Source organism: Oratosquilla oratoria, chromosome 4, assembly GCF_046742065.1.
Source record: "Oratosquilla oratoria isolate Oo_2021 chromosome 4, ASM4674206v1, whole genome shotgun sequence".
NCBI classification, from domain to species: Eukaryota; Metazoa; Arthropoda; class Malacostraca; order Stomatopoda; family Squillidae; genus Oratosquilla; species Oratosquilla oratoria.
The window spans coordinates 29,975,103-29,993,904 of record NC_134780.1 but is presented as its reverse complement, the minus strand read 5'-3'; the positions used below and the strand labels follow the sequence as shown (position 1 = coordinate 29,993,904).

Genomic DNA, 18,802 nt, shown 5'->3' with positions numbered 1-18,802 from the left:
CCAATAACTCTGCTACCAACGCTATCCATCTCAACAAACTTACTGGTGAATATAAACCTGGTTACTGTTATGGTAATGTGAAGATACACAAACCAGGAAACAAATTACGGCCGATAATTGCACAAATCCCCACGCCTACCTACCATCTCAGTAAAAGACTTTGTGCCCTGCTCACCCCATACGTACCTGCTACCTATAGTCTTACTTCTGCGTGTGATTTCATAGACATCTTGAAACACAACAACGCTAACGGTTTTATTGCTTCGTTGGACGCTGAATCCTTATTTACACAAATTCCTGTAAATAGGACGATTGACTTCATTTGTGATAAAATATACAGGGACAACTCCACCCCTAAGCTAGAAATCCCTGAGAATATCTTAAGACGGCTATTAATATGCTGTACGAGCGAGGCACCTTTTACTTGCCCACAAGGTAACCTGTACTCCCAGGTCGATGGTGTTGCCATGGGCTCTCCCTTGGGGGTACTATTCGCAAATTTCTTCATGGGAAGTATAGAAGAACTAATATTTCGAAGTATGAAAAAACCGGAGATATACTGCAGGTATATAGATGACATTTTCATTAAAGTTAATGACTACCAAGAAGTGGAAAACCTCCGTCTTAAACTACAAGAAGCCATAGGACTTAAATTCACTACTGAACACAATGTGGGTAACACCATGCCCTTCCTTGATGTCCTTGTTACCCAAAGTGGACATAATTTCACCACCAATGTCTACACGAAGCCTTCCAATGGAGGCCAATGTCTCAACGGAAACAGTGAGTGCCCCAATCGATATAAGCAATCTACCATTGGAGCTTATGTCCGCCGAGCACTTACGCACTGTGATACCTGGTCAAAAGTCCACCAAGAACTCGAACGCACTACCCAGGTACTAGTAAATAACGGCTTCAGCAACAAAGAAATTAATAAAGTTACCGAAAATATCTTAAACAAATGGTACACCAACTCCAACAATACTCCAAACCAAGAAGAAATAAAACTTTTTTACAAGTCACACTTTTCTACAGCTTACAAAGAAGATGAAAAGGCCATCAAAGACATCGTCAAAAGAAACTTAAAGCCTATGAATGACAACACTTCTATCAAACTTATCATCTTTTATAAAAGTAAGAAAACCTCCAATCTGCTTCTCCAAAACAACACCCGCCAAGAGAGGAATGAGCTGAAAAAGTCTCATGTCATATACGAATATAAATGCACAAAAGGGAACTGCGAAGCCCTTCCTTCCTCGTACATAGGCATGACGACTGTGAAGCTGGAATCCAGACTGGTCGGACACAAATACACAGGAGCCCCCACGTGGATACCACATTACACGAGAAGTAGAAAAGAACACGAAAATCTTGGAAACCTGCATGGACCCGAGAAAGTTAAAGGTATTCGAGGCCTTTTATATCAAGGATAAAAACCCCAACTTGAATATACAGGCAATTGATTTACTATCGCTACCCAGTATGAGAACACAAGGGAGGCCAGAAGCATGAGGAGATAATTTATGCATAATTTTAATCTATCATGTAATCTCCCTAGTCAAATAATTTCGCGTGGTCAAATATCGTACTTTGATGACATTTGACACACTCCCTAAAGAAGGCTCAGATGAGCCGAAATCCTGATGGGAGAATATATCCACCTACGCACGAGTTCTACAGAGTGTAGACCCTGCTACACGGCGATTAGCGAGATCTTTAGAAAGTATCTCCAAGAAAATTATTAATGCAGAAAACAGCATCACCTTCAACAAAATTTGTATTATTATTATTATTATTATTCTCATTATTATTATTATTATTGTTATTATTATTATTATTATTATTATTATTATTATTATTATTATTATTATTATTATTATTATTATTATTATTATTATTATTATTATTATTATTATTATTATTATTATTATTATTATTATTATTATTATTATTATTATTATTATTATTATTATTATTATTATTATTATTATTATTATTATTATTATTATTATTATTATTATTATTATTATTATTATTATTATTATTATTATTATTTTTATTATTATTATTATTATTATTATTATTATTATTATTATTATTATTATTATTATTATTATTATTATTATCATTATTATCATTATTATTATTATTATTATTATTATTATTATTATTATTATTATTATTATTATTATTATCATTATTATTATTATAATTTTGTTATTATTATTATTATTATTATTATTATTATTATTATTATTATTATTATTATTATTATTATTATTATTATTATTATTATTATTATTATTATTATTATTATTATTATTATTATTATTATTATTATTATTATTATCATTATTATTATTATTATTATTATTATTATTATTATTATTATTATCATTATTATTGTTACTACCATTATTATTATTTTCATTATTGTTTTTATTATTGTAATTTTAGTTATCAATTGTGTTATCATCATTTTGATCCGTTATAAAAGGGCCAAATGGCAACATTCATCAACGCGACGGCATTCCAATAATGATAGACACTTTCACATATACATAAACAAAAGATTTTTAAAATAAATATTTATAATTTACTAATAGCTCTAAGAGTGATATTATATATTCCTTATTATATTACTATAAGTAATATTCAAGCCAATAACATTACATAAGCTCGTCATCTTGATGTTCATTCACGAAGGGGCTGTGTGCATGTGAGATTCTACCTACATACACAGAGTGGGGTGGATTTTCGACTCAGAGTGAACTGACATGTTTTTTTTTCTTTAAGTTTAGATATTGGTTGGTTGATTATTCTCACTCTTTCAGTACGGGAAGAGAAAAGGATCATTTCATGCTAACCATTTAATTTTTAAGACCGCCTTTCGACCCCCTATTAATCTACTGACCCCTTTCGACCCCCTAGCAATCTACTGACCCCCTTTCGACCTTTTGGCAATTTGTCGACCCCTTGGATGGTCTCATTGACCCCTGGGGGTCGATATCGACCACTTTGGGAACCCCTGATCTAAGTCATTCCTAGGATGTGTACAAAATATGTGTTTATCGCTAAAATGAATGTATGGAAATGGTAGACCTCACGCTATAGTGCTATAGTGCTAGCACCGATAAATAGATAGATAAATAGAATGATAGGTATTGTGATGGGTTTTGTTGCTAGTGTTTGTTGTATTGGTCTGAAGGAGTTAGTTCTTCTGGTGTGATTCTATAGTTTTGGTGGTGGTGTCTATTGTTCAGGAATATGTCTGGTGCTCCGTGTCCGTTTGGTCCAATAAAAGTAACTTTGGTCCCAGGTGTGTTAGATGTCTTCGTCGTATTAATTGTGCAACATGTCTACCTGTGTTGTTCGTGTTGGGTGCTTTGTGTTCAAGTTTCATGTTAGTTTTTTTCTAGCCGTTCTATGTCTTCTGTTTGGAGAGGTGGTCGTCTTGAAGGTAAGTAAGTAAAGCGTTGCTTCAATCATTGGTCCTTTGTTCGTGCCTATTTGAACTGCTAAATGCTCGTCTTACGAGTAGAAGTCGTCTAGTGTTTTGTGTTTTATGTTATGTACTCGTATAATGGCCATGTTGTTGGTTGGTGTCGTTTTGTTTATGTACTATGCCGTTGTGAATTTTTAGTCTGTCAAATGTGCTATCGCCAGAATTTATGATTGCCACAGCTGTATCAAGATCCCAGACCCGGCTCCGAAGAGTAATGTCTGGCGTTGGGAAGGTGGCATAGCTTGCAGGTGGTGGTGCAGTACAGTTTCTGCATCAGTGATTTGCCACAGCTGTCTGTAACCCAGGTGAAGCCGTGCATTTACTGTAACTTTCTCAGTATACAGAAAGGAAACAAACAAAGAGGATTTAGTACATTACTTCTCCGCACATGATGATAGGACAAAAAGTGGTATAGTAATAGGATTTTTTCTCAGGGCACTACGAATCTGTAGTAATGAATACCTAGAAGGCGAATTTGATTACATTATGAAAACCTTTGACAAACTTGGATATCCAGAGGGAATGTTGAAAAGAACAAAAAGAAAAGCAATAAATATTTACAATCGCGGAAAGAAAGAGAGAAATGATAAAAACAATACAAATTTTATATCAGTACCTGGCTCAGAAACGTCACCAATAATAGACAAATATTTACCAAAATCAGGTATGAACATAGCTAAAATAACTAACAAGAGGATAGGTGATTTAATAAAGACTTCTGAAAAGAGAACCAATTCCGAAAACAGCGTCGTATACAAAATCCTGTGCAATAGTTGCTCAATGGCTTATTTTGGCGAATCGTCAAGAGGATTAGAAAAAAGAATTTATGAACATAAAAACGACATAAAAGCACATAGGACATCTAATTCTTTAGTAGTTCATGCGGAAAAATTCGATCATTTACCAAACTGGAGAGAAGCTGAAGTGCTACATAAAGGTTTTGATAAATTCACTAGAAGAATTGTTGAATCAGCATATATTTCAACTAATAATTCATCGAATCATCGAGGAGGGTTTATCAATTTAGCTAAAGAAACTAGTATTTTAATTCTAAAGCACGCCAGAAAAACGACCTTTCCCAAGTGTCCGAAAAGATAATTAGATTTAGTACATAAACTTCAATTGCAGTTCTACATACACTCTCTGAAGAAGTTCTACGCGAACGAAACGTTAGAGTGTTTAGGGTTCCGAGCCTTCCCCTGTGTTTATGTTCTCCATCATCCAAATATATATATATATATATATATATATATATATATATATATTTATATTATATGTATATATATATATATGTATATATATACATATATATATATATACATATATATATACATATATATATATATATATATATATATATATATATACATATATATGTATATGTATATATATATATTTGAAAAAGGTGAAAAAAGAGTCCCGGGTCTCGTTCCGGATCTATTCCTGACCGGTTTCGCTTGTAGCTTCTTCAGAGAAAAGCCCTCAGCATGGCTAGAGCCAGCCACCTTAAAAATTCAGTTCCCACCACAACCCTCTTTCAAAGATGTTTTAAAAATCCCCTATTGTAACTCCATCAGTCCTTCTTTTAAATTAATTCCCAACAAGCGTCTCACAGTTGCCTACCATTACCCCAACACTGTACACAAACAAATTGTTAATGTTTATCAAAGGTTAAAGGGAAATGAGGCCCCAGGAGTGTATAGCCTTCCTTGTAAAGATTGTGATTTAGTGTACCTTGGTCAGACCGGAAGAGATCTTAACACCAAGTTAACAAAACATCCATTAGGTATGCTCAAGAAAATTCCACTGTGTTCGAACACGTCAGTACCAAAAATCACAGTCTTGACTGGGACAAGGCCAAAATTTTGTTTAAGTCCAACTGTAGCTTTAGAAAGAAATGTTTAATCAGCATTAATCAAAGAATTTTCAAATTTGAACATCTCCAAAGGTCAATGGTCCCCGGACATAATCTCACGGCTAGCTGTGAGCCGTTTGTTTAAGAATCATCACCCTCCTGACCCCGCTCCCAGCCAGCTTCCCTTCTGACCTCACACCTCCACCCACACATCCCCTCACCTCTGACTCCACCCTGCACGACGGATTGTCCTGTTTTAGCTCTGCGTGTTCCCCTTCTACTCACATCTCAATTGTACTTATGTCTTTGCAAATTCTTGTAATCTGTACTTTCCTGAAGAGGGTTATAGCTATTAGACTAAATATAGAAGTTATATTTTCTTCTAAGTTTCCTTTTATTCCGACTGTGGTTTCTTCGTGATTATTATTTACAAATGTGCTACTACATTTTGTCTATTATATATATATATATATATATATATATATATATATATATATATATATATATATATATACTGTATATACATACACACACACACACACACACACACACACACACACACACACACACACACACAAACACACACACACTTTCGTCGGATGGACAGCGAAGATTGGAGTTCCGAAGAAAAATGAAAATTTACGTGGATCTCAACGTCAAGGAAGTACCTTATTCTATTTATAGGGAAGGGGAAAGCTCGTGGTGTAGTGGGAAGGTGAGGAAAAAGGAGAAGGGGAGGGATTACTGAGGGAAATGGAAGGAAATGAGGAAGGAGGGGACTTGGTCCAGGCAGGCAGACGCCATATAAACAAACGTCAATTTAGTGACGATGAAGGGACTAACAAAAATGTAAAGATTAGAAATATAGATAAGAGCAGCACAATGGAAGGTGAGGATAATAATTTCCAGGGATTTAATGAGGTGGGGTACCAACCTCCCCCGATTAGCAAGACTAGAGAAAAAAAATTGAAAAAATGACCGAACATTGGGAGAGTTGGTTCGGTAAAATGGCAGAGATTAAGCAGAGTTGAAAAATTGGAAGAATTAGAGAAGGTGAACAAAAACCTAATTAAAGAAATAAAAGAATTAAAAAGACAGTTAAAAGAAGTAAAATACGAGAATGAGGAATTAAAGAAGAAGAACAAAGCGAATAAAGAGTCCATAGCAAAAGAAGCACAGGGTTGGAAAAAAAATCCAAGAGAACAGTAAAGTTGCATTTACTGACATAATTAAACAGCAAATGAAAGAACAAACTGAAGACTCAGTTATTAAAGTGATGAGACAGAAGGAGAATATAGTAAGAGACTTAACAGATAAAAAGAAATGTATAATTATATTAGGAATGGAAGAGAAGTATGATCTTAATAGAACCACAAGAATCAAAGAGGAAAACGAAAAAGTAAGCAGTTTACTACAATTAGTTCAGGAAGATAAACCTGAAATCATGAAACAAATTGAAGAGATGTACAGACTTGCAAAGTATAGTACAGATAAGACCAGACCAATTAAGATTAAATTCAGGTCACAAACGACAGCAGAGAATATCTTAGCAAAAACAGGGAAACTAGCAGCAAGTGAACAATATAAGAAGGTATGGATAAAAAGAGAAATGAATAAAGAGGAAAGAGAGGAGGAAAAAGTGAAAAGACAAAAAGCTAAGGGAAAAAACGAGAACAGAACAGTCAGAAAAAGAGAGATTCTATTGGAGAGTAGTGAATATGAAAGTAAGGAAATGGGACATACTAGAGAAAAACAAAAGGGAAACAGAAAATACCATGGAAGTAACAGAAAATTAAAAAGTTCTTACACAAATATAGATGGATTAATAACAGGATTGAATGAGCTGAATGATTATCTAAAGGAAAAAGAACCGGACATAATGGGAATTCTAGAGACAAAATTAAAAGGTCCACTACCACCCAACAGTGTAGGACATAATGCATATAATTATTAGATGAGAAACAGAGAGACAAAACAAGGGAGTGGAGTTATGTTCCTGACTAAGAAGGATATAAACGTGAGGTGTGTCACATATGGAAAGAATACAGTAGAGCTGATTATGATCGAAGTGGAAGACAGAGATAAGAAGAGCAGAAAGTTTGTAATAAACTATGTGCCTCCAAAAACAGCCTCGTGGGAAGAGAGTGAACATAAAAGTATGTTAGAAGACACAAGGATAACATTAAATAAGATAATGAAAGATGGAGGAAGAATAGTTATAATGGGCGATTTTAATTGCAAAGAAGTCTGCTGGGAAGAGATGACAGTAAAGGGTGGAGACGACTCACGGGGAAATGTTCTACTCGAGGTGATTATTGACCATACAATGACACAATGGATACAAGAGAACACTAGGTATAGAAATGAAGAAGAACCATCGAGACTAGACCTAATAATCACATATGAACCTAAAATTGTGGAAAAGATTGAATATAAGACACCAATAAGTAAAAGTGACCAAATATTGATTGAACTGGAACTAAATGAGGAGAAATACATACAAAAATGAACAATATAGAAAAGGAAGATTGATGTATGATTTTTTTTATAAAAATAAGAGAATTCTTTCAAAAAGAAAACTGGAAAAATATATACAAAGAGGAAACAACAGTGGAAGAGAAATGGAATATTTTGACAAAAACTTATAAAAAATGAGTGAAAAAGTATGTCCCAAGACAAAAACAAGAAAAAGAATATGTAAAGTGCTGGTACAACAAAAGTTGCAGGGAGTTAAAAGACAAAAGAGATAAAGCTTGGACCAAATGGAAGAGAGACAAAAGACCTGAAAAATGGAAAAGATATACTTGTTATAGAAATGAATATGTACAAGTGTGCAGAGACGAAAAAAGAAAATATGAAAAAGATGTCATAGAAAAATGTAAAGATTAACCAAAACTATTTTACAGATCTGTAAACAACAAACTGAAAAACAAACAAGATTTGAGAAATTAAGACAAGGAGGAGTTGAATACACAGAGGAAATAGAAATGGCGGAAATTATGAACAAGCATTTTAAATCAGTGTTTACAAGGGAGAACATACAACCTGAAGAGATCGAATGGAAAGAGAAAGTCCCCCCTATGAAAGAAATAGAAGTAACAAAGAATGAAATAATGAAACACTTGAGTAATCTTGATGTCAGAAAATCGCATCGATCAGATGAAATAGCAAACTGGATTTTGAAAGAATGCAGGAATGAACTGGCAGACAAAATACATAGCATAATAAACAGTTCCTTGAAAGAAGGAAAAGTTCCAGAAGATTGGGAAAAAGCAAATATAGTACCTATATATAAAGGGGGAAATAAAGAAGACCCTACCAACTATAGACCAGTCTCTCTAACAAGTACAATAGCAAAAATTTGTGAAAGAATTGTCAAAAGTAGATGGGTAAAATATTTAGAAAAAAACAACAACGTGCTAAATCCAAGGCAATTTGGATTCAGACAAGGACGACCATGCGTCACCAATTTAATATGTCTCTATTCAAGGCTAATAGATATAATACAAGAAAGAGATGGATGGGCTGATTGTGCATTTCTAGACCTAAAAAAAGCTTTTGACAAAGTACCACATAAGAAGTTGCTTAAGAAATTAGAAACTGAAGGAGGAATACAGGGCAAACTGCTTAAATGGATGGAAGACTTTTTGCAAGAAAGAAAAATGAGAGTAGTGATAAGAGACAAACACTCAAATTGGGATGAAGTAATAAGTGGTGTTCCACAAGGAACAGTTTTGGCCCCAATAATGTTTGCTATATATATTAATGATATGGATGAAGAAGTTGAAAGTTATATGAGCTTCTTTGCAGATGATGCAAAACTGTTAAAAAAGTGAACACAGAAGAAGATTGTGAATCACTACAGAGTGATCTAAATAAAGTCTGGGAATGGAGTAAGAAGTGGGAGATGGAGTTCAATACTAGAAAGTGTAGTATAATGGAATTTGGAAAAAGCAAAAACAGAATAACAGGATTATATAAATTGGGAGAAGAAAGTATAAAAAAGTAGAAAATGAGAAGGACCTGGGAGTCATTGTTATGAATAATATGTCACCTGAGAAACAAATATATAAGATTTTTGGTGAAACTTATAATTTAGTAAGAACAATCAAAGTGGCATTTACATACCTGGATGAAGAAATGGTGAAGAAAATACTGATCACTCTGATAAGACCGAGATTGGAATATGCAGCAACGATGTGGTCAAAAAGTACAAAAAAATGTATAAAAAAAAACTTGAAATAATACAAAGAGCAATTACAAAATTGGCACCAACACTCTCAAAACTATAATATGAAGAGAGACTAGCAAAACTTGAGCTACAGACACTAGAGCAAAGAAGAGAGAGAGGAGATTTGATAGCTATTTACAGAATCATGAAAGGCAGAGAAATTATTGATAGAGAGGATCTAATAAAATGGGATGATAGAAATACAAGAGGACACGGAAAGAAAATCAAGAAAGACAGCTATAGAAGAGATCTGAAAAGAACAGCTTTCCTCACAGAGTAATAGACATTTGGAACAAGTTAGATGAGAAAGTAGTGTGTGCAAAAACAATACATGAATTTAAAAATAGTTTAGATAAAATGAGATATGAAGACGGGACACCACGAGCATAGCTCCCCTTCCCGTAAAATACAACTAGGTAAATACAACTAGGTAAATACACACATATATGTATATATATATATATATATACATATATATATATATATATTATATATATATACATATATATATATACTCGTATATATGAATATGGGTATACATATTTACCTAGTTGTATTTACCTAGCTGTATTTTACGGGAAAGGGAGCTATGCTCGTGGTGTCCCGTCTTCATATCTCATTTTATCTAAACTATTTTTAAATTCATGTATTGTTTTTGCAGACATTACTCTCTCATTTAACTTGTTCCAACTGTCTATTACTCTGTGAGGAAAGCTGTTCTTTTTCAGATCTCTTCTATAGCTGTCTTTCTTGATTCTCTTTCCGTGTCCTCTTGTATTTCTATCATCCCATTTTATTAGATCCTCTCTATCAATAATTTCCCTGCCTTTCATGATTCTGTAAATAGCTATCAAATCTCCTCTCTCTCTTCTTTGCTCTAGTGTCTGTAGCTCAAGCTCATGTGTGTGTGTGTGTATACACACACACACACACACACACACACACACACACACACACACACACACACACACACACACACACACACACACACACACACACAGATATATATATATATATGTATACATGTATACATATATACATATGAATATTTGATTGAATACGACAGCATTCTGGAAGTTGTTAATTTTCTTTCTTGTGTTTTCTATTTTTCTAATTATATTCTTCCCTTGGATAGGCATGTAGTAGTTATTATTTTTGTTTTTGTTAAATTTAAAATGTAATTTTAATATGTTAAACTTAACTGTAATTCTAAGGTTTGATTTCTAAATATAATCTTGTATATGTCCAACCATTAATGTAATTCAAACTTGTAGTATCATAAATATTTATTGTATCTTTAAAAACAGAAATACCAGAAGATGTCTTTTTAGAGACGAAACGTCGTGTAATAAAATGGAGAATTATAAGGAATTGGTTTATGCCCACCCTATCCAAGGGAAGAATATAATTAGAAAAATAGAAAACACAAGAAAGAAAATTAACAACTTCCAGAATGCTGTCGTATTCAATCAAACATGTTTAAAAGAGAACCTGCTCCCAAAATACACTAATATATATATATATATATATATATATATATATATATATATATATATTTGAGAAATTCGCTAGTGAACAGCGACATCAATCAGACAATCTCCTTGACAGTAGCGCACGGGATTCGAACCCGCTGCATCTGGAAGTAAACTCCCAAGACACACTCGCCTTAGACCGCTCGACCACTTGACAGCATAAAACCATGAGAACTCATAGTCAACCTGACTATCGAGATTGGGGAGGGTGCTCACTACACCCATTAACCACCCATTTTCACCCCATGGCCGCTGCACCCAGTGGGAGTAGTAAGGACCGGAACGAATCCCTTCACGCTTGTCGCCAACGTAACTGTCTGATTGATGTCGCTGTTCACTAGCCAACGTAACTATTTGAGAAATTCGCTAGTGAACAGCGACATCAATCATACAAATAGTTACTTTGGCGACAAGCGTGAAGGGATTCGTTCCGGTCCTTACTACTCCCACTGGGTGCAGCGGCCATGGGGTGAAAATGGGTGGTTAATGGGTGTAGTGAGCGCCCTCCCCAATCTCGATAGTCAGGTTGACTATGAGTTCTCATGGTTTTATGCTGTCAAGTGGTCGAGCGGTCTAAGGCGAGTGTGTCTTGGGAGTTTACTTCCAGATGCAGCGGGTTCGAATCCCGTGCGCTACTGTCAAGGAGATTGTCTGATATATATATATATATATAAATATATGTATATATATATATATATATATATATATATGGTTGCCAACTCTGTTAAGCTACAATAAAGGACAAAATCTTTATTGATATTTATTTAAGTGGCTATAGATCATAATAGATACCTATATTAAAAGCAGTTCAAAATCACATTTCTCTTACCTAAATGAAAATATAAAAACAAGAATGAGAAGACATTTATTTTACCTTGATCAAAGGATTCTAATCTTTAGGACTATATTTGCCCTGGCTTTTTGCTGCCTTCAGAAAATTTGTATCATCTTTGCTGTTTTTAGCGAATTCCAAATAACTATTTTTTATGTTAAAATGTATGAGAAGTTCGTTCTTAATTCAACAGAGCATCAGTTCCTTTCATCTCGCCATTTAGATGACATTAAACTAAAAACTCTCTCACAATAAGATGATGTTCCAGGAATCGATTGTACAAAAGAAACTATTTTGAAAACATTGATACATTTAAAGTCCATAGATTTCAAAACAAAATACCACTTTCTGGTTATTGTTGAGCTTATGAAGAGTTCAGAGCTTTTGATAGTGTTGAAGTTTCTTTGAATAATACTACTTCATCAAAAAGAAGTTCATCCATCTTTAATCTAAGTTTTCCTTCTAGCTTCAAGTGTTCTACTACTACAAATTTCTGAAATTTTAGGAAATGAATGGCCTACGAAACTTATGTTTGATGATATACCGAATGTTGAATTTCATCGAAATCTTTTCTGTTTTTCCAAATATCTGTTAACATGAAATATTGGCACTGCTAATACAAGCTTTATCACATAGATTTCACTGCTCTTCTGGTATTCATAACACATTACGGCTCGATTTTGGTTCTTCGTGAGTTTAGTTGATAGGCGGAAGTATTGCCTTTCCAAACGTCCAACGGCACCTACTTTCTTTCTCTATTATTTTCCTTTTCTTTTTTCTTGGTGGTGGTTCTCATATTTAGTAACATACTTTACGATTTTCTGGTTTTCCCAAAATTGGTGTCTTTCTTTTTTATGAAAAATTGAGTTATACATAAAATGAGGTTAATTTTACACCCTGGACTGCGGTCTGCCGCTCTGTGCGTCTGGTATTGTGCAGAATGCGGAGTTGACAGTCTGCACTCTTACAAGAAGTAAACGATTTTGCAATCATCACATCTCAAGAGTAGGATTGAACTACCAGTCACACCGATTTCAAAATAAAGGACAACTAGTGTCATTTCAAATCTCAATAAAGGACAAGGACAAATAGTGCTGAATAAAGGACTGTCCTTTGAAATAAAGGACGGTTGGCAAGCCTATAGGGTAGACAGATAGGGTAGACAGAAAGGCACTGTGGGAGGTTATGCAGATTTATGGGATAGGAGGAAAGCTTTTGGGAGCTGTCAAGAGTTTTTATGTGAGTAGTAGAGCATGTGTTAGGATTGGAAATGGAGAGAGTGAGTGGTTTGAAGTAAAGGTGGGACTTCGTCAAGGATGCGTTATGTCGCCCTGGCTGTTCAACTTATACATGGATGGGGTGGTGCGAGAGGTGAATGCTAGGGTAGTGAGTCAGGGATTGGAGATGGTTAAAGAAAATGGAGAAAAATGGGAGGTGAGCCAGCTGTTGTTTGCGGACGACACTGCGCTTGTGGCAGGGTCAGAGGAGGGATTGAGGAAGCTGGTGGCAGAGTTTGGGAGAGTATGTGATAGAAGAAAGCTAAAGATAAATGTGGGTAAAAGTAAGGTGATGAGATGTACAAGGGGTGAAAGTGGCAGTAGACTGGAAGTGAACATTAAGGGAGAGCGACTGGAGGAAGTGGATAGTTTTAGATACTTGGGTGCAAGTGTAGCAGGAAAAGGTGGAGTGAAGGTGGAGGTAGAATGTAGATTGAGAGAAGCGAGTAAATGCCTTGGTGGTTTAAAGAGTGTAATGAGAAATAGACATTTGGGAATGGATGCGAAGAGGAGACTGTATGAAGGAGTGATTGTGCCAACAGCACTGTATGGGGCAGAAACGTGGAACATAAGAGAAGAAGAGAGAAGGAGTTTGAATGTGTTTGAGATGAGGTGTCTGAGAAGTATGGTGGGGGTTACTAGGCTAGATAGAGTGAGAAATGAGGAGGTGAGGAGGAGAACAGGGGTGAAAAAGGATTTGGGAGAGAGGGTTGATGAAAGAATATTAGGATGGTTTGGACACATGGAAAGAATGAGTGAAGAAAGACTAGTAAAAGAGGTATGGAAGGCAGATGTGGAGGGAGTGAACATGAGGGGACGTCCTAGGATGAGATGGATGGATGGGGTGAAGGGGGCTTTGGGGAAGAGGGAATGTCTGTTGAGGAAGGAAGGGAGAAGACGGAAGACAGAGGTGAGTGGAGAATGGTTGTATATGGATGATGTTGTGACTGCATGAGGAGGAATGGGCGGGGGGGTGGGGGGTGGGGTAGTATGTGTGAGTAAATTTTGACGCAGCCCGAAGGGATTTCTCCCCGTCCTCGCCTTATATGCAAAGGGGGACGGAGAGGGGGGGTCGCCGATTAAATGAAGCGGCCTTGCTGTGGATGTACTGTGTCTTGCGACACTGCTTCTGACCCAGGGCGGTGGGCAGGGTGCAGGGATGACCCGTCATCCAGGAGGTGCGCAGATGAGAGGAAGGGTGGGAGGGGTGTGGAGTGTATTTAGGGATGAAATGGGTGGGAGTGTTTTTATGCCTTTCCCTTTTTGGCTACCTCCCTTGGAAGGGGGAAAAAGCCTTGGTATATGTATGTGTATGTATGTATATATATATGTAAATATATATGCACACACACAAATATATATATATATATATATATATGCATATATATATATGTATATATATATATATATATAGATAGATAGATAGATAGATAGATAGATAGACTTTATTTGGCAATGAATCAATGTATATGAAGTGCAAATAATAACAAGAACATATAGTTCGGAATAATAGATGCAAATTGCCGAGGATAACACAAAAAGAATGTACGCTTATTTCCATTTATATATATATATATATATTTATTTATTCATTTATCTATATATACTTATAATGTCGGTATAATTGAGCCATGTTTAGACTTTAGAAGCTATCAGTCGCCAGAGCTCGATTGTAAACAAGACGTTCGACGGAACCACAAAAGGATGATGTATTTGTCCTGAGATGCTGTATTCGGGTAGTTAATAATGCCGGAGATTAAAGTAACGCCTTTAGGTGAGCTTAAGCTGTTCAAGCTTTATTTTTTCACGTATTGTCTTGTCACGTACTCAGTATTCAATCAATGCTAATGGTTAATGTCACTAAACTTTATTTGAATATTTTCAATATCATAATATGTGCATGGGTGAGTCAAGTATGTAATAATCATAATGTTAATATTGAAAAACCGTTTGCACACATAATACAGTGTCCTTATGTTAGTAGGTAAAATGAGGGTAGATTGTTTCTGGGATTAAACCAGTCATCTATGTAGATAAGGTAGAGAGGTGAGAGATCTTTGAGGTACCTGGTTCAGTGACAATTTGTTTTCAGGATTGGGGTCTTTTCCAGATTACCGAGATGCCATTGTGTGACAAAAAGCTGCTGATATTTTATCTAGGCCCATTCATTTTAGCTCCTCGTAGAGCTTCTGTACGATTATGTTTTTATTCATCCTCCATTTTTTTTTTTTTTTCTTATTCCCACAGGGGCTGGTCAAGATGTTGGCCGAAGCTGCATCTTGGTGACAATTGGGGGCAAGAATATAATGTTGGACTGTGGAATGCATATGGGGTTTGTAGTAACAAACTTTTGATATTTTATGAGAAAGAATGTATCAAGAAACTTAGGCATAACATTACATAGGCTCCTGTTTTTTTGTATCACCTTATTTATAATAAAGATGCAAGACACTTGTTTAATGTAGTTGTGGTCCTTTTTAAATGGGCTAATTGTTTTGCATATTTTGGTCAGAAAAGCAACACTTGGTTAAATGAATGTTAACTATTTCATAATTTTCTCTAGTACTATATGAATTTAAAGTCTGTTTTATTTCCACTTCAGTTACAATGATGAAAGAAGGTTTCCTGACTTTTCTTACATCACTGATGGACCACTGAATGATTATCTGGACTGTGTTATAATCAGCCACTTTCACCTAGATCACTGTGGAGCTCTACCGTATATGACTGAGATGGTTGGCTACAATGGCACCATCTACATGACTCAGCCCACTAAGGCTCTCTGTCCGATTCTTCTTGTAAGTTATTAGTTAAGGGGAATGTAACCTTTTATTGTCTTGTATGATATTTTATTCTACTTTATAAATGCCTTTTACTTTCAGAAAGATTTTTTTTTTCTTCTACTTAAATCTTTGTAAGGCATTATGTGTGTATATATATATATATATATATATATATATATATATATATATATATATATATAAATATAAATAAAAATAAATGAGCCCTGCCTAGTAAAGGATGGGGCACACTGCTGGGAGGGTAGTAAGAGAGATGCAGTTAGGTTAGGTCCTGGAATATGTACAGCTGAGTAAACAAGTTCCTCTGTTTTTTCTAGAGTGTAGTCTTGGTATCTGGCAATGAAGACCTAGAAAAATCTTGTAGTAATTCAACACAAATGATGAACCAAAGTTTCTTGTTTGCCTCTGTTATCATAACTAATCATATGGCATCCTCCTCCCCATCATTATTTTGAATGGATGAAGAAGGTATTGTCACATGATGAAACAGTGTTGTGCCCTGCTGTGAAAGCTGCCTTGCAGCATTGGTTCTGACACAAGCAGTGTGGTAGGGGAAAATGACATAAACACAGTCACACATATACACATTCATTGTGTCTTCCAGTAATTTAGAATGATATTGATCATTCTAAATTACTGGAAGACACAATGAATGTGCTAAATGAGTTACTGAAAGAGGGTGGTAACAGAGTAATTATGGGTGATTTTAATGCAAAGGATATAATCTGGGAAGAAATGATAGTAAAAGGGGAGAAGAACTTTGGAGCAACATTCTGCTGGATATGACCATCGAATATACCTTAACACAATGGGTTAAGGAAAACACTAGATATAGAAACAATGAGGAACCGTCGAAACTAGACTTGATATTAACTTCTGAACCAGATATCGTGAACAAAATGGAGTATAAAACGCCATTTGAAAAGAGTGACCATATACTAATAGAGTTTGAATTAAAAGAACAAAACAATGTAAGAAGGAATGATAAACATAGAGAAGGAAATTTAATGTACAACAAAACGAATTTTGTAAAACTAAGAAAAATTTCCAAAACACAAACTGGGATAAATTCTCCAAAGAGGAAACAAAGATGGAAGATAAATTGAACATATTCAAAGAAAAGTACAAGGAAGGAATTGATAAATATGTACCAAAGAAGAAGCAAAAAGATATTTATATATAGTGTTGGTGCAACAGAAGGTGCAGTGAGACAAAAGACAGAATAGACAAAGCCTGGAAAAAGAGACCAAAAAACATCCAAATGGTAAACATGTATAAAACTTAGGAACGAATATGTGAATATAAGCAGGAAAGAAAAAAGAAACTATAAAAAAGATATTATAGACAAATGTAAGGATCAACCTAAACTCTTACAGATATGTAAATGATAAAAGACAAACACGAAATTGAAAAACTGCGTGAAGGAGATAAAGAATATATAGACGACACAGAAATGGCAGAAGTTATGATCAGACATTTCAGGTCTGTTTTTACAATTGAGAGCTCACAAATTTGGGAAGATGGACAACGAGAAAGACCCCCTAAAATGAAAGAAATAAAGGTAACACAGAAAGAAATAAGAGACCAAATAAAAAAACATAGATGTTAGGAAATTGTATGGACTGGATGGAATTACAAATTGGATACTGAAAGAGTGTATGGATGAACTGACGGACAAATTATACAAAATAATATACTTTTCACTCAAGGAAAGGTACTGCAAGATTGGAAAGATGCCAGTATATAAAGGAGGAAACAAAAAGATCCTACAAACTTCAGACAGGTATCTCTTACAAGCACAGTAGCAAAAATATGCAAATAAAATGATCAGAAACAAATGGATCAAACACTTGGAAGAGAATGAAATATTAAACCCTAAACAATTTGGCTTCAGAAGTGGAAGATCGTGTACCACAAACTTAATATGCTTTTACTCGAGATTAATTGAAATAATACAAGGAAGAGATGGCTGGGCAGATTGTGCCTTCTTGGACTTGCAGAAGGCTTTTGACAAAGTACCACATAAAAAGCTAATAAGAAAAATTTAAATAATAGGAGGAATACAAGGTAAGCTACTGGAATGGATGAAGGATTTCTTAAGTGGGAGAAAAATGAGAGTGGTACTTACAGACAAAAATTTGAACTGGGAAGATGTGATAAGTGGCATTCCACAAGGCTTTGTATTGGATCCTTTAATATTTCCCATATATATAAATGATATGAATGAGGGAGTGAAGTATTACATGAACTTTGCTGATGATGCCAAATTACTAAAGAGAGTAAGCACAGAAGAAGATTGCAGATTGCTACAAAAAGACCTGGACAAAATGTGAAATGAACTTTAACATTAAGAAATGTATAATGGAATTTGGAAAAAGCAAAAATAGATTATCGGGTCAATATAAATTCGGTGACAAGGAAGTCAAAAAAGTCAACTTGGAAAGGGACCTAGGAGTGATTATCTCAAGTGACTTGACACCTGATAAACATGTCAATAAATTAGTTGGAGAAACTTTTAATTTATTAACCTCTTCACTCCGGGGCACATCGCACGTCTGGCAGCATTAGCTGTCCAACGTGCGATGTTGCGTCATAATAATCACATTATAAAAAATAAAGTCAATCCTCAGTCATTCGTTCTCTTTCACCCGTGTATTTTGATAACCATAGAAAATATGATGAAGCCAGTTTAGAGAGAATGAAAGTTACGTAGGTACGACTACAATAAATATAATCAAGATGGCGACGTCGGCATCATCGAGTACCCAC

General features: G+C 35.0%; 2 protein-coding genes across 2 annotated transcripts in view; both read left to right on the top strand.

Annotated features, from left to right (window-relative positions):
- The window catches only part of LOC143024439 (uncharacterized), a 13,135-nt gene extending 9,389 nt beyond the window's left edge, over positions 1–3,746 (top strand). Inside the window, exons 2-4 of the mRNA XM_076183243.1 lie at positions 1–896; positions 3,264–3,403; positions 3,644–3,746. The exon at positions 1–896 is cut by the window's left edge and continues 236 nt beyond it. Coding sequence (XP_076039358.1) covers positions 1–896; positions 3,264–3,403; positions 3,644–3,746 — 1,139 coding nt within the window. The remainder of the gene's footprint in view (positions 897–3,263; positions 3,404–3,643) is intronic.
- An 11,118-nt stretch (positions 3,747–14,864) lies between these two features.
- IntS11 (integrator complex subunit 11) overlaps positions 14,865–18,802 on the top strand; it is a 32,953-nt gene continuing 29,015 nt past the window's right edge. The window contains exons 1-3 of the mRNA XM_076183825.1: positions 14,865–15,006; positions 15,480–15,564; positions 15,835–16,030. Of these exons, the coding sequence (XP_076039940.1) occupies positions 14,979–15,006; positions 15,480–15,564; positions 15,835–16,030 (309 nt within the window). The 5' untranslated portion in view covers positions 14,865–14,978. The remainder of the gene's footprint in view (positions 15,007–15,479; positions 15,565–15,834; positions 16,031–18,802) is intronic.